Source organism: Myotis lucifugus, unplaced genomic scaffold (genome assembly GCF_000147115.1).
Source record: "Myotis lucifugus unplaced genomic scaffold, Myoluc2.0 scaffold_73, whole genome shotgun sequence".
In the NCBI taxonomy this organism is placed as follows: domain Eukaryota; kingdom Metazoa; phylum Chordata; class Mammalia; order Chiroptera; family Vespertilionidae; genus Myotis; species Myotis lucifugus.
Window position 1 is genome coordinate 630,678 of NW_005871121.1, and position 14,350 is coordinate 645,027.

The 14,350-nt window shown below is 44.7% G+C and overlaps 1 protein-coding gene and 1 long non-coding RNA gene across 2 annotated transcripts in view; one reads left to right on the top strand and one right to left on the bottom strand.

Moving 5' to 3' along the window:
* SND1 (staphylococcal nuclease and tudor domain containing 1) overlaps positions 1–1,001 on the bottom strand; it is a 439,366-nt gene extending 438,365 nt beyond the window's left edge. The window contains exon 1 of the mRNA XM_006090488.3: positions 699–1,001. Within this exon, the coding sequence (XP_006090550.1) occupies positions 699–776 (78 nt within the window). The 5' untranslated portion in view covers positions 777–1,001. The remainder of the gene's footprint in view (positions 1–698) is intronic.
* Positions 1,002–7,697: 6,696 nt separating this feature from the next.
* LOC111826380 lies at positions 7,698–12,988 on the top strand. Its single transcript, XR_002829723.1, has 5 exons — positions 7,698–7,770; positions 8,545–8,656; positions 9,622–9,792; positions 11,221–11,457; positions 12,466–12,988. It is a non-coding gene; the product is annotated as an uncharacterized LOC111826380 (long non-coding RNA).
* The last annotated feature ends 1,362 nt before the right edge of the window (positions 12,989–14,350 follow it).

Genomic DNA, 14,350 nt, shown 5'->3' on the forward strand with positions numbered 1-14,350 from the left:
CTTGGGCTCCAGTCCTGGCTCCAACCCAAACCACATGTGACTTTAGCCAAGTCCCTGTAAGGGGCGGGGAGAACAATGATCGCTAGGAATCCTCCCGCCCTAGCTTCTTAAGGGTCAAAAAGAAGGGGGAGCCGGAATTTCGGGAGATCCCAGGACTTACAGACTTGCCCCAAGAGGTGGAGAGGAAAAGAAGGAAAGTGAGGCCCACAGACCAAGAAAACTTGGATTACCTGAACTTCAGAGGAAACAGAAAAGCTTCAAGATGCCCAAGCCCTCCTAGATTTCCAGGGAAGAGCGGATTTCAGGTTCTCAAAAAACTCCCACCTGCTCAGCAAATGTCAAAATGGACAGAAGGGGCGGGGGGGGGGGGGGGTAAGACAGATAGCAACCAATTATCTCCGTTAATCAATCAATATTCGGTCTGTCCCAGGTAAACAGCCAGGAGATCTGAGTGCCGCGACCACGGAAATCACTGTGACCCCTGATGCCAGGGTGTCCAGGAGGCACAGAGAAAGGGGAGTCCGTGTCGGGGTCCTTCTTAGAGAGGGGATTCTGAGAATGGATGAAAAGTGAAGACGGGGGGCAGAGAAAAGGGGACCTGGGAGACTCTGCTGCCTGGCGGGAGGGGAAGAGGAGCCAGCGCCAGACTCCCGCCCGGAGACAGACAGTGTTGTGGGCATCTGGGGCCCGGTTCTCACCATCTTGACAATGCCCCGCTGCACGGTGGGGACCAGGGGTCCCCCGGAGGAGCCGCCGCTCTGTGCGGAGGAAGCCATGTGTAGAGATGGAAAGACAGCGAGAGAGCCGGCTCGGAGGTGTCAATGTGGATGTCGGTGCTGGTGAGAGGCCGCTGAGCGAGGAGCGAGCTGGCGGCGAGTTGCAGACGAGAAACGCGACCGACGCGCCGGACGCTCGCAGGAGCAGCAGCAGCAGCAGCAGCAACAGCAGCAGCGGGACTGGGATCGAAAAAGGAGACGCGATCTCCGCCGCCGCCACACGTTCTACTCGCCGCGCAAGCGTGCCAGAGCGCCCCCGCCCTCCGGCCAATGAGCACCCAGAGCCTGCCCGACCTCAAGCCAATAGGCACCCAGCTCGCGAAGCCCCGCCCCTTTGTCCCAAAAGTGGAGGCGAACTCCAGGAAGCGCTGAAAGAGCTGATTTGCGGTGACGGCCTAAATCTGGGGCGGGACTTCCGGGGCAGCCTAGAAGGTAGTGTCGGGAGGTGTAGTGAGACGGAAAGGACACGTCAGCAACTGGCCGCGGGGCGCGGGGGTCCTTGGGAGCCCCGGGGGTAGGGCCGGCTTCGCCCACCGGCCTGGCCCCGCCCATTGCGCCCCGCCCTGCGGGCCGGGGAGCCCACGTGGACGCCGGCGTTCCTGGAGGGCACCTCGGGATGGAGGCGTGCGGACCGGGAACCGGGAACCAGAGGCCAAGTCCTGGAGGGCTCTCAGCACTGGCTGCACACCGACTTCCGACATTTTAGCTCAACTAAAAGTATGGGGAGGACTTGGGAAAGTCTGAGCATCGTGAAACCTTCTCCCCACCTTGGCCCTGCCGCGGGACGCGGCCGCGCTTCCTTCCTGTAGTCCGGGGTGTGTGTCGCTCGCACTTGGGTCCCCGGTGTCTGGCACTTGTAAAGCGCCCGGTTCATGTTTGCGGATGGAAAGAATCTTGTCGGGGGTGACGTGTCTTTACGCTTAGAAGAGCGACCCTCGCCCTTCGCGCTCTTGCCAGCTGCGCCAGGGAAGGCAGGAAGAGCCTCGCTGCGAGCTGCCTGAGCCAGGGGCGGGCAGTGCCCTGCCCGGTGTGCGGAGCCCCGCCAGCCTCCCACCACCCATTCCCGTCCCCTCCCCAGCCCTAGTCTCTTTTGAATAAAGCAGTGGTTCTCAACCTTCCTAATGCCGCGACCCTTTAATACAGTTCCTCATGTTGTGGTGACCCCCAACCATGAAATTATTTTCGTCGCTACTTCATAACTGTAATTTTGCTACTGTTATGAATCGTCATGTAAAGATCTGATATGCAGGATGTATTTTCATTGTTACAAATTGAACATAATTAAAGCATAGTGATTAATCACAAAACAATTGTAATTATCTATGTGTTTTCCGATGGTCTTAGGCGACCCCTGTGAAAGGGTCGTTCGACCCCCAAAGGGGTCGCGACCCACAGGTTGAGAACCGCTGGAATAAAAAGATTGCGGGAGGGGTGGGAGGGGGGGCAGGGCATACAAATATTTAAATTATCGTTTAGAGACAACTAATATTCGTCGAGTGCCCACTATGTGGAGCCAAGGACCTTAGGAATTATGACATTTAATGTTAATCTGTAAAACCTGGTTCTGCACCAAGGACACCACTTAATCCTGTAGTTCTTTTGAGAAGAGGTTGCTAATTCCCCCACACTTCACACAGCCTGGGCTCAAATGTTGGGGTCAGCATCTCCATAGCACAGCTCACAGTATGGTAGCTTGTTCCCATCAGAGCAAACAAGTGAGAGAGCAAGAGAGGACAAGCAAGACAGAGGCTTTTATAATCTAACCTCAGAAGTAACATTCCATCACTTCGCTATATTCTATTCATTAGAAGACTCCAGACCACACTCAAGGAGGGGGATGACACAAGGGATGAATACCAGGAACAGGATCATCGGTGATCATTTTAGAGGATGCCTACATCACACACTGTTCTTTAACTTTAAGTAGAATTTAAAGTCCCTGAACCTCTCTATCCTCTTTGTATCTGTTCCCTTTACTGAGAATTTCTTCTGTTAACCCAGTCAAGATCTCCAACTCCATTGGGTCTGGGTTGTTAGTTTGTTTCACTAAGTCTTTTTTTTTTTTTTTTAAGAGCAGTTTTAGGTTCACAGCAATATTGAGAGGAAGATACAGAGATTTCCCCTATACTTCCTGCCCATACACTTGCATAGCATTTCCCATTATCAACATCCCCCACCAGAGTGGTACATTTGAACTTACACTGACACATCATAATCACCCAAAGTCCACAGTTTACATTAGGGTCCACTTTTGGTGTTGCACATTTTCTGGGTTTGTACACAAGTATACTGACATGTATCCATCATTACGGTATCATACAGAGTATTTTCACTGCCCTAAAAAATCACTGGTCCTGTTTAAAACCTATTTTCCTCTTAATTCCAACTCCACCATCTCCCACACTCTCAGTGATTAAGGCCTCCAACTTCAGAGAGATAATAAAAGAATTCCTTCCATTTCCCACCACCAAATCTAAAAGCTTATCTTTCTTCTCATTCCTCTCTTTCTCTCCCTTGTTACAAAGAAAAAACTTATACTGTTTACCTAAACTGTGTGTTCTGGATCCACTCCCTCCATCTACTCAAGGACTCTTCGCCCCCACCCCCACCCCGCCAGAGAGGAAGGGAGAGGGAGAGAGAGAGAAATATCAATGATGAGAGAGAATCATAGACCCGCTGCCTCCTGCACTCCCACACTGGGGATCAAGCTCGCAACCCAGGTGTGTGCCCTGACCAGGAATCGCACCATAATTTTCTGGTTCATAGTTTGAAGCTCAACCACTGAGCCACACAGCCTGGGCTACTCAGAACTCTCTTAAGAGATAATTTCCTCTTCTGTTTTTATAGCCTCTCAGTTTATACTAGATTCTTCTCATTAGCATTTAAACCTCAAATTTCTTGCATAGTAAATATAAATCTTTACTCTGCATTCTTCTTCAGATAGCTCTCCTCCCTTCACAAACCCTCTTGGTGAAATTCTTTGTTTTTTTGCTCCCACATCCTTAATCTTGCATTCAATCCTCCGCCCACTGCACTCTATTCTTATCAATTTACTGAACCTGTTCTCTCCAACGTCACTAATGACCACCTTGGGACTCCATTCAATGGACATTTTTCACACTTCACTTTGCTGAGCTTTCCATAGCATTTAACACTATTTGCTCTTTGAAGAGTCTTTTTCCTTCCCACACTCCATGTATTCCTCCCATATCTCTAGCAGCTCCTCATCTCCATTGTGAATGACTCTTCTGTTGCCTTCCCCTTAATATTGATGTTCCTCTGGGCTCTTCTCAAAGCATCTTCTCTTCTAATTTGAAACGTTCTTTCAAGACATCCATTCCCATGGCTGTATGCTAAGGATTCACAAATATATAGAGCCTGTTCAAATCTCTCTCTTGTGCTGTAACCGGTTTGGCTCAGTGGATAGAGCGTCGGCCTGCGAACTAAAAGGTCCCAGGTTTGATTCCGGTCAAGGGCATGTACCTTGGTTGTGGGCACATCCCCAGTGAGAGGTGTGCAGGAGGCAGCTGATCGATGTTTCTCTCTCATCGATGTTTCTAACTCTCTATCTCTCTCCCTTCCTCTCTGTAAAAAATCAATAAAATATATTTTTTTTTTAAAAATTTCTCTCTTGAGTTCTAAACATGTATATCCAGTGACACTCTAGAGATCTGCCTGTGGCTGTCACCTTGGAAATTCAAGTTGAACGTGTCTCACAAGGAACTTAATATCTTTCCTCCCCAATCTGTTCTTCTCTAGTATGTGTCTGAGCCCAAATAATGACACCCAAAGCTATCCAGTTGCAAGCCAGAAATTTGGAGATCATCAGTAACTCTCCCCTTACCCCTCATTGCTCATTTCTTAGTAAACCTCTGAAATCTGTGAGATATACAGCAGCACAGTCAAGTACACAGGCCCTGCAACCAGACTGCCTGGCTTCACATACAATCACTGCATAACCATGAGCAGGTCATGTAGTACCTCTATCCTATGGATTTCTCATCTGTAAAATAAAGATAATAATAGGACCTACCTCCAAGGGTGGTATTAAGGATTAAATGAATCAGTATATGCTAAACACAGAACAATGCCTGGATCTATGTGTTAAATTTGTTATGATTATTAAATATCTCCTGTTGCTTAAACCTGACATATTTTCACCTGGATTGTTGCAGTAGGCCTATAAGAGAGCTCCCTACCACCAGTGCTCCTTACCTACACCCCATCCATTCCTACTTCAACCAAAGTGGTATTTCTAAACTGCAGATCTGAACGTGCCTCTCTATTCCCCAAATCTCTCCTGTGATTTCTCAACCAGCTCTTTTCTCACAGCTCTACCTCTCATAGTCTGCACAGGCCAAGTGAATGTGGTCTTTCAAGACGTTGTGTATTGGTTTTGATAGGGGCAGAAGTAAATTATTGGGAACCAGCTATAATTGTAAGAAATATTAACCGTGTCTGTTAACCGTGATGGTTTTGTTCTGATTAAAGAAAGCACATGGGACCTGGGAGCTCACCTGGAAATGCAGCCCATGCTCCCCATTTGGAGCTGCCTAGTTGCAGAAACCAGAATTGCTAGCCCTTTGATCCCCGATCATTTTGCATACCCACAGGCCTTTGCAAACCTCCAGACCAGTAAACTGCCCATTTGGCATACTTTTTGCCTATTTTCTCATGTAATCTTTGTCCTTCTACCCAATATAAACGGCTGGCTTATGGTGAGGGGCAGAGCAGATTTTTGTGGATGACCTGCTGCTCTCCGGTACTGCCGGCACTATTGGAATAAATACTCATATATGATTCAACCATGTCTCTGCTTAATTGGCTCAAGTAGTGATGGGCAGCACCAACCCATTGATTGTCCAGTTATAATTTCATATTATTTTTTTTCTTTTTTTCATTTCAGAGAGGAAGGGAGAAGGAGAGAGAGAAACATCAATGCTGAGAGAAAATCATTGATCGGCTGCCTCCTGCATGTCCCCCACTGGGGATCAAGCCTGCAACCCAGGCATGTGCCCTTGGACTGGAATCGAACCCAGGACCCTTCAGTCCACAGGTCAGTGCTCTACCCACTGAGCCAATCCAGCTAGGGCAGTTTCATATTATTTCAAATATGAAGTTGTTTATGATAATGACAAAAAAAAGTTGTTTTTCGAAGTAAAGTTGTTTTGATGTAAGAATGAAGTACAGTAAGTCATGCCAGGATGTCAGCAATGCGTGGTGATAAACCACTCAGAGGCCCCTTGAAAGAAAAAGGTCGGCCTGCCTACCAACGCTGGTGCTTTGTTTCCTAGCCATGTGCTCTAGCAACAGGGGATTTTCACTTTCGCTCTGGCAGCCGAAAATCAGCTCTGAGTTGGATGCTCTCTCTCTCGTTGTATAAAAGAATACACCTCTTAAATTTTTACTTTATTCCTTCACCTCCCCTTGCATAGAAAAACAGTAGGTTATTTCATTATTTGGCTTATTGAAAAAAAAATATATGCTATTAGATTATAAAATTATTACAATTCCCAGAGTAAACATGTGCTAAATAAATTGCTGGTAAAGACAAAAAATCAGTCTCTGAGTATAATTTTTGCTGCCTCCCCATCTCCACTCACTTCATGTGACTACTACTTCCCCTTCTTTCAACTCCTCACTGAGAAATCAGAATGCCTCCCTGAGAAGGCATTGAGGGGATTGCCTTCCCTCAGGACAGGATAAGTTATCTTTCCTCCTATTTTTGGTCTATCACAGCACTTATCAGACTGTAATATAATTGTCTCTGCCCACTAAAATGTTATCAGATTGTCTGATTTATTGACAGTTGAATTCTCAGCACAATGCCTGCCACAGATAGCTGCTCAGTAAATATTTGTGAATAAATGCATGAGAGAAAAATATTATATTCACTTTACTTATAAGGAGTTAGAGACTCGTGTAGAATGTTTGTTGAAAGTCCCAGAGCTAGTAAGTGGTAGATTAAGGATTCGATACCGGTTCCAGTGACTGAAGTTCATGATCACTGTGCCTTTACAGGAGGAAAGAGACTATGATCATCCTTGGAAGTAGATTCTGTTCACCTCTGTGCCTGGGCAGCATCAGACCAGAGGGGGTGAACTGAGTGTTGAGCAGGTAAGCCTCACCTTCTCTCAAAAAAGCTGATACAGGAACATTTGCTAGTTTGGAAGCATGGTGGGGATGGCATTTTTGGCTTCTCTCAATGGAAACCCCATCTACTTACTATAAGATGTCTTTAGATGGCCCTGTCCCAGGACAGGGGTCAGACATTTTAAATTAAGGGTGCTCTGAATATATTTTTATTTATTTTTTTAAAATATATTTTATTGACTTTTTACAGAGAGGAAGGGAGAGGGATAGAGAGTTAGAAACATTGATGAGAGAGAAGCATCGATCAACTGCCTCCTGCACACCCCCTACTGGGGATGTGCCTGCAACCAAGGTACATGCCCTTGACCGGAATCAAACCCGGGACTCTTCAGTCCCCAGGCGACGCTCTATCCAGTGAGCCAAACCGGCCAGGGCATGAACATATTTTTTTTTAAAGGAACTATGTGAATTTTATGTATACTGGCAAGCTTTTCAAAATGTATTTAATTTGGTAATATTTACCAATGATTTATTTACAAGCTATTTACTCAAATAAATGAAGCTGCTTAAGAGAGAGAGAGATACTTTAAAATCTTTAAAGGTGACAGTCCCGTGTGATGGAGAACACAAACACACACAACTGAGAAATGGACAAGATTCATTTAAACAAACACCCTATTTCCTGTACTCCTTTGAGAGTAAGTGTAGGAAACCTCTGGCAGTAATAATGGTCAAAGTATATTGAGCACAAAACATATACACTAAACAGACTGAGCCAAATGCTTTTACTTGCACTAATAACTTAATCCTTAGAACAATTCTTTACAGGGAGAAAAGAGCCTATGATCCTCATAGTAGATGTAACGTCCTCTACAGAAGAGGACGTTAATGCTAACAAAAGGTAAGCAACCAACTGTAGGTCAACAGCTAATAAGGGGTGGAGTAAAGATTTGAACCCAGAACTTTCTGACCATAGTCTACTCTTAACTATTTGACTAACCTGCTTCTAAGGTGGCCAAATGTACCCCTCCCACCCCATCCTAGACCTGCATTAGTAGAATCCAGAGGCTTGGCAAAGAAAGAATTCTCAGGGTAGGGTGGGAACTGGGTGGAGGGGAGTTATGGTGGGAAAAAAGAGGAACCAATGTAATAATCTGAACAATAAAGATTTAATTTAAAAAAAAAAAAGAAAGAATTCTCAATTCTCCAGTAAGTTTCCTTTGGGGAAACAGGAGAAAACAACACTAGAGTGACTTCTGTCTCCATTCTCACAGGCCTACCTCTGACTTCAACCCATCCTCCATACTGTTAACCTGGCGTTCTTTCTGAAATGCAAATCTCAATCACATAGACTCCCTCCTTAATATTGCAGTGGCTTCCCTTCTGTGTTAGGATAAAGTTTCAGTTCCTTAGCATAGAACATGAGGCCCTCTACATCTGGCTCTGACATACTTTCCTTCCCTCTCCTCCTTTCTTGTATTCCCAAAAATTCATATGTTGAAAACCACACCCCTATATTTGGAGACAGGGCTGTTATGGAGGGAATTAAGGTTAAATGAGATCATAAATGTGGGGCCATAATCTGATAGGATTGGTGTTCTTATAAGAAGAGGAGGAGGGACCAAATATCTATCTACCTCTCTACACTTCACCCCCCCTCCCCCGCCCTTTGCAGGTGCACAGAGGAAAGGCTATGTGAGAAAACAGCAAAGAGGTGGTGTCTGCAAGCCTTTAGAGACCTCACTGAAAACCAACCCTGGCACCTCGATCTTGGACTTGTAGCCTCCGTAAGTTTCTGTTTTCTAGACCACCTAATCTGCGGTCTCTTGCTATGGCAGCCCAAGCTGACGGACACAGAGTTTCACTGAATGTTTATAGAAGAGAAGGCTCACAAAGCTGTCTTGATCAGCCCTGTCCAAAAGCACTTTCCTCAGTGATGGAAATGTTCTATATATGCTTTGTCAAACACAGTAGCCACCAGACACGTGGTTTAGTACAACCGGGGAACTGAATGTTTAAATTAATAGTTCAATTTAATGAATTTAAATTAAGTTGAAATAACCACAAGAGGCTAGTGACTAATGTATTACACAGCACTGGTCTAGGTGATTAAACTTGAATCTTGCTATCATATCTGATACCATAATCTTCTATGTAGATTTTTAAATTAAGTTATTTCTGTTTATTTATTTTTGGTGCCCTTGGCCGGAATCAAACCTGGGACCCTTGAGTCCACAGGCGAACGCTCTATCCACTGAGCCAAACCAGTCAGGGCTTAAATTAAGTTATTTCTATATGCTTTATGTAGTCCAAACTTGATTAAAAGGCACGATAGCTAGCATAAGGCATTATTTTTTTAAATCTTAAGAAACAACAAAAAATTGTATAACATTAGAAGTGGAACTCAAATTCTGTTTAAAAAAAAACAAACCAATTTATCCTGTGCCTGTGACTTAGACATTATTTCTCAATTTTGTTCTTCACAGCAGAACAAAATTCATATTAACCTTAAGAAAAGTAATGAGCTCTTCCAAATTTGCTATATTTAGCAATGTAAAGGATTTATTTATACAACAATATGACTTGAGTAGTGGTTAAAAAACTTTTAGTTAATGGATCAGCTTTGTACCCTATGCTGTTGTCATGTAATAGCAAGACCAACCTTCATTTCATTCTCCTAAATGCCATTAATCAATGGCTCTGGCTTCTTAGTAGCCTTAGATAATTCTATATTGATTTGCTCCTGCTACAGCTATTGGCTTTAACCACTGTCAAGTTTTGTCACCCTGGACCCTGCCTGTCATACTCAAGTCTCTAAAAAAAAGCCATAAGGAAATCTCCAGCCAGAGGTACCACCTTTATTACAAGGTAGCATGTTGTTCTGAATCTCTATCTCCTCTTTGCAAACAGATGATCAAGCTAGGTAGGAACCTGAGGCTTCCTTTTTCTCTATCCCCAGAATCCTGAAGTCAGTGGCTAGCAAACTCAACTAGGAATGTATCAGCAAGTGATAGCAATCTAGATTAACCGTGGGATAAGCATATTTTTCTTTTACAGACCAAGAGATCGGAGGTATTTGTTTAAAGGCTCAACCACCGCAGGGCAGACATCTCTGCAATTTTCTTGGTTTTCGCCTTGTAGTTGCAAAATAGTTGCTTCAGTTCTAGACATCTTAAGAAGAAGAAGGAAGAAGAAGAGGCAAAAGACCAGTACAAGAAATTTCTGCCCATTCTTATCAGAAAAACAAAAACCTTCTTAGAAGTCCTGAGCACTGGGCCTCTTCTTTGCTTCTGGTCTCATTCTGCCCTTCCTAGAACTCTGGCCTATTTCAAAGTCTCATTCCTTCTCTCAGTGAAGAATCCTGTGCCCTCATTCTCTCCAGACTTAAAAAAAAAACAACCCAAAGCAGTGAGCCTATGTTTTATCTCTGCTGCCTCTGGTCTAGGGCCCCCATTACAATCTCTTCTCCTAAAGGCCCTGCCTCCATGGAATGGAGTTAACACAGGCGTCCTCCATGTCTCCACCTCCTCCTACCTGTGGAAAGGACCCCTGTCCACTGGAGGACTGAATCTGGACTTATATTGCCCTGTGCTACTCATTGTGGTCCCAGCAGCTCTAGCCACATGAGAAAATTCACCTAAATACACTCAGAGCTCCCTGTCCCTGAGTTTTTGCTCTTCCAATTCCCCCTACTTAGAATGATCTTGAATTCAGTGCAGATACAGCTTTTCCCGTACAATCTTCTGATATACTGTGATCAGAAATGATACCCCTGTGTCCCCAGGCCCCTTGGCTTATACCTGTCCAATGGTATGCAATACCCTGTCCCTGTATCATAGTTATTTCTATAACAGTTGAACTGTCTGTGAGGTTTTTGGTAACAAGCTCCTATGAGTCTCATTAATTTTTGTGCTCCCTATATGCCTGCTATTGCCTTGTACAGACTAAGCACTGAAAGAGTATATTTGGAATTAAATTGTAAGTATTCAGTCTGTTTGAATGAGTGAGATGACTTATTTACCTTCTCTTTCTTCCCCTATACCCATCACATATCATTTGAGTTTTCTGGAAATTGAAACTGAGAATATTGTTGGTGTCTAGGGTAGAAGTTGGGAATTATAGTGGGAATCATTATCATTAGATAGATCCAGACATAGGGTAGTTCATTGAAAAATGAATTTTATTTAATTTCTACCAACAACTGTCTGTGTCTTCACCTCTTCTTGAGTCCTGGAAACCACACATATTTAACATTAGCTTGCCCCTTGTATTAGATAGGGTAGGTCAGCTGCAGAAATAACAATTATTTAGTGTCTTAAATAATACAGAGTATTTCTCTCTCACATAACAGCCCGGGATGTGACTCTTCTCAAGTAATCATCCAAAAACCTAGGTTGGTGGCCGCTCTCCCATCCATTAATAGAAATTCTAAGAGAACAGCCTTCCTTTAAAATCAAGAGCTAAGGAAGGAGGATCATGTAATGATGCAGAAACATTTTGAGGAAGAGAAGAAAGACATTGAAATGGTCACATTGGACCTTCTCAATCTTTTATACTTCATAGGAGGACTCAGGAGACAGAAGACAGGGTGAGTCTCTAAGGAAGCAGTAACCCCACAATTAAAGATAAGGCACTTTCCGAGGTAGACAGGGCCCTGGAATAGCTGGGAGTTAAGGTCAAACTAAGGCTGTGTTGGCATGGTCCAGCCAGGACAGCCAGTGTCAATATCAGAGCTGAGGGGCCAGAGCAATAAAGGAAACAAAGCAAGAAGTCAGGATGTGGGTGAGTGGTGATGATGGGGAATGTACAGGCAAGGTGAGGAGTGGGGAACTGCACTGTGTGCGGATGGAGGCACCAGCGTTAAATGACCAGAGCCCAGACAGACAGGTCATTTGCTGGGAGTAAAAGGGCAGGGGTGGAGTTAAGTTAAGAGGAGGGTTTAGGTGGCAGTTTGAAGGGGCACCTGGTTCTCTCACAGTGGACTTCAGGATGATCCATACTTTTTTTTCTGGATCTCCTCCAGCTTAATTCATCCAAAGAAAAGCTATTTCTTTTTTTTTTTTAATGTTTTTATTGATTTCAGAGAGTAAGGGAGAGGGAGAGATAGAAACATCAATGATGAGAGAGAATTATGATTGGCTGCCTCCTACTGGGGATCGAGCCTCCAACCAGGGCATGTGCCCTGACCAGGAATAGAACCCTGACCTCCTAGTTTAGAGGTCCATGCTCAACCACTGAGCCACACTGGCTGGGCAAGAAGAGCTATTTCAAGTGGAAGAACACCTTATTTCTGCTACATCATATTAACACCACAGACACATTTTAATGTCAGAAAATATCTCTTTTTCCTCTTCACCCCAAGTCTTTGTTTCGTGTATTTGTGAGTGGCATAAATTCCAATAAGAAATGATCTTATGAAAAGATAAGTCTAAAATTGCACCACAACCTGTTGTTCAGTGGAGAGCAGTTAGCATAGTTTGCTCTCTTAAGAGTGCTTCAGAGAATAGGATGCTGCTTTATGCTGCAATTGAAACAGGCCAAACAGCCATTGAGTTTTGTGATATTTACATTTTTTCTTTTTTTCTTTTTTTTAAAGAAAAGCTCTTTCCCAACACAGAGCCTTTGAGTTGTTTCCCTCTGCCTTCAGCTCTGTCCCTACAACAAGGAACAAAATGGACAACAAGGAGCAAAGATGGCCACAGAAATATCTCTCAACACATGTGTTCTTTTTACAAAGAAACCTCAAAATTCCTCCATTAAGAGGTGGAATCTATGGGTGCTCTGCCTCTCAGGAGCACGCCAGCGCCTTTCCCTGCCCCCTTTTCTTCCCCCCTTCCTTTACCTTCCTCTCTCCTACGCTCCAAGGGCCCTTCTGCCTCCATAACTTGTTGTAGCTGGCTCACTTCTACTACCTCTGTAACTTTTGAAATAACTTTCTCTTATAACTTGAAAAAAGAAAAAAAGGAAAAGAGGTGGAATCTATGTTCCCACCCTTTGAACCTAGGTGGGCCTCTATAAGAGAATCCAGAAGTATAATCCCATACTTTGGGATCATAGCCATTTACATGCTAATCTACTCCAAAGTGAGGTAGGAGAGTGAGGGAGGATCTAATGTTGGAATATTCTCCTGGTCTCAAGGCTTAGAAGTTCTTAATTGTAAAACAAGTGATAAAATAAAATAAAAAATCCTAAGGCCTTAGAAGAGTAAGACTCTTTTTCTTCAATCAGTCTAATCCAAGTAAATCATCTGGGACCCAGCCTCTATAGAAGAGGTGACCCACGCACGCTGTTCTCCCTCCTCGGGTGTCCCCTCCTTTCTCATTATGAAAACCAAACAAACACGCACAAACGTGTCCACTCCCATCCTGTGTTTGTGACCAGGACAGGGTTCCGGTTTAAATGCACTAACAGCGGGCGGTTGACCCTACATCTGAGTTCACAGGACTCTTCTCTTCACCACCTTACCCGTTGGAAGGGGAACTGGTGCCTCGGAGCACTCGGCGCACTCGCAGCTGCCTTGTCTGTCCCAAGTCTGCATCCCCTTTGCTCCCGTTAACCTGGCGCTGGCTCCCCTGCCAATCACACTGCTCAGGCTCCAAGGGGAGAGGCAATGAAAGGACGTTTAAATATTAGGGCCGCGCAGAGCACTGAGCAGACTGCAGGGGGAGCCCGCGCGCAGACTCCGCGGGGCCGCCTGGCTCTGTCACTCTCCAGGTGGCTGAGGTCAAGTAACTTTAACCAGCTTTCTTTCCAAACATCGTTGGGTTGAAACAATTAAATTGTACATTAAATTACAAGACATGTGAAGAAAACTAAGAAAAAGAATTCAAAGTACCAGGAGACTGAAGAGAAACCGGTATAGTGAGTGGAGACAGGGCTGCAGTGAATGAATGGTCAGCGCTGGAGTGTGGGAGAAGAGACTCAGAGTAAATACGTAGAGAAATCCCCTAAACTTTACTGTTGTGCTGCCTTCCAGAAACAAAAGAGAAATGTAGAGCAGTCCAGAGTAGGCTAAAATCGTTGATTTCAGGCAGTGGAGTCTTTTTTTAAAAATATATTTTATTGATTTTTTACAGAGAGGAAGGGAGAGGGATAGAGAGCCAGAAACATCGATGAGAGAGAAACATCGACCAGCTGCCTCCTGCACACCCCCCACTGGGGATGCGCCCGCAACCAAGGTACATGTCCCTGACCGGAATCGAACCGGGACCCTTGAGTCCGCAGGTCGACGCTCTATCCACTGAGCCAAACCTGCCAGGGCAGGCAGTGGAGTCTTGAGAGAGGAAGAGCGGTGTGTATGTTTATTTTTAAATACTTTTAACTTATTTTTATTGATTTCAGAGAGAGAGGGAGAGATAGAAACATCAATGATGAGAGAGAATCATTGATTGACTGCCTCCTGCAGGCTCCCTACTGAGGATCAAGCCCGCAACCGGTATGACCAGAATCGAACCCAGCAGGCCAATGCTCTATCCACTGAG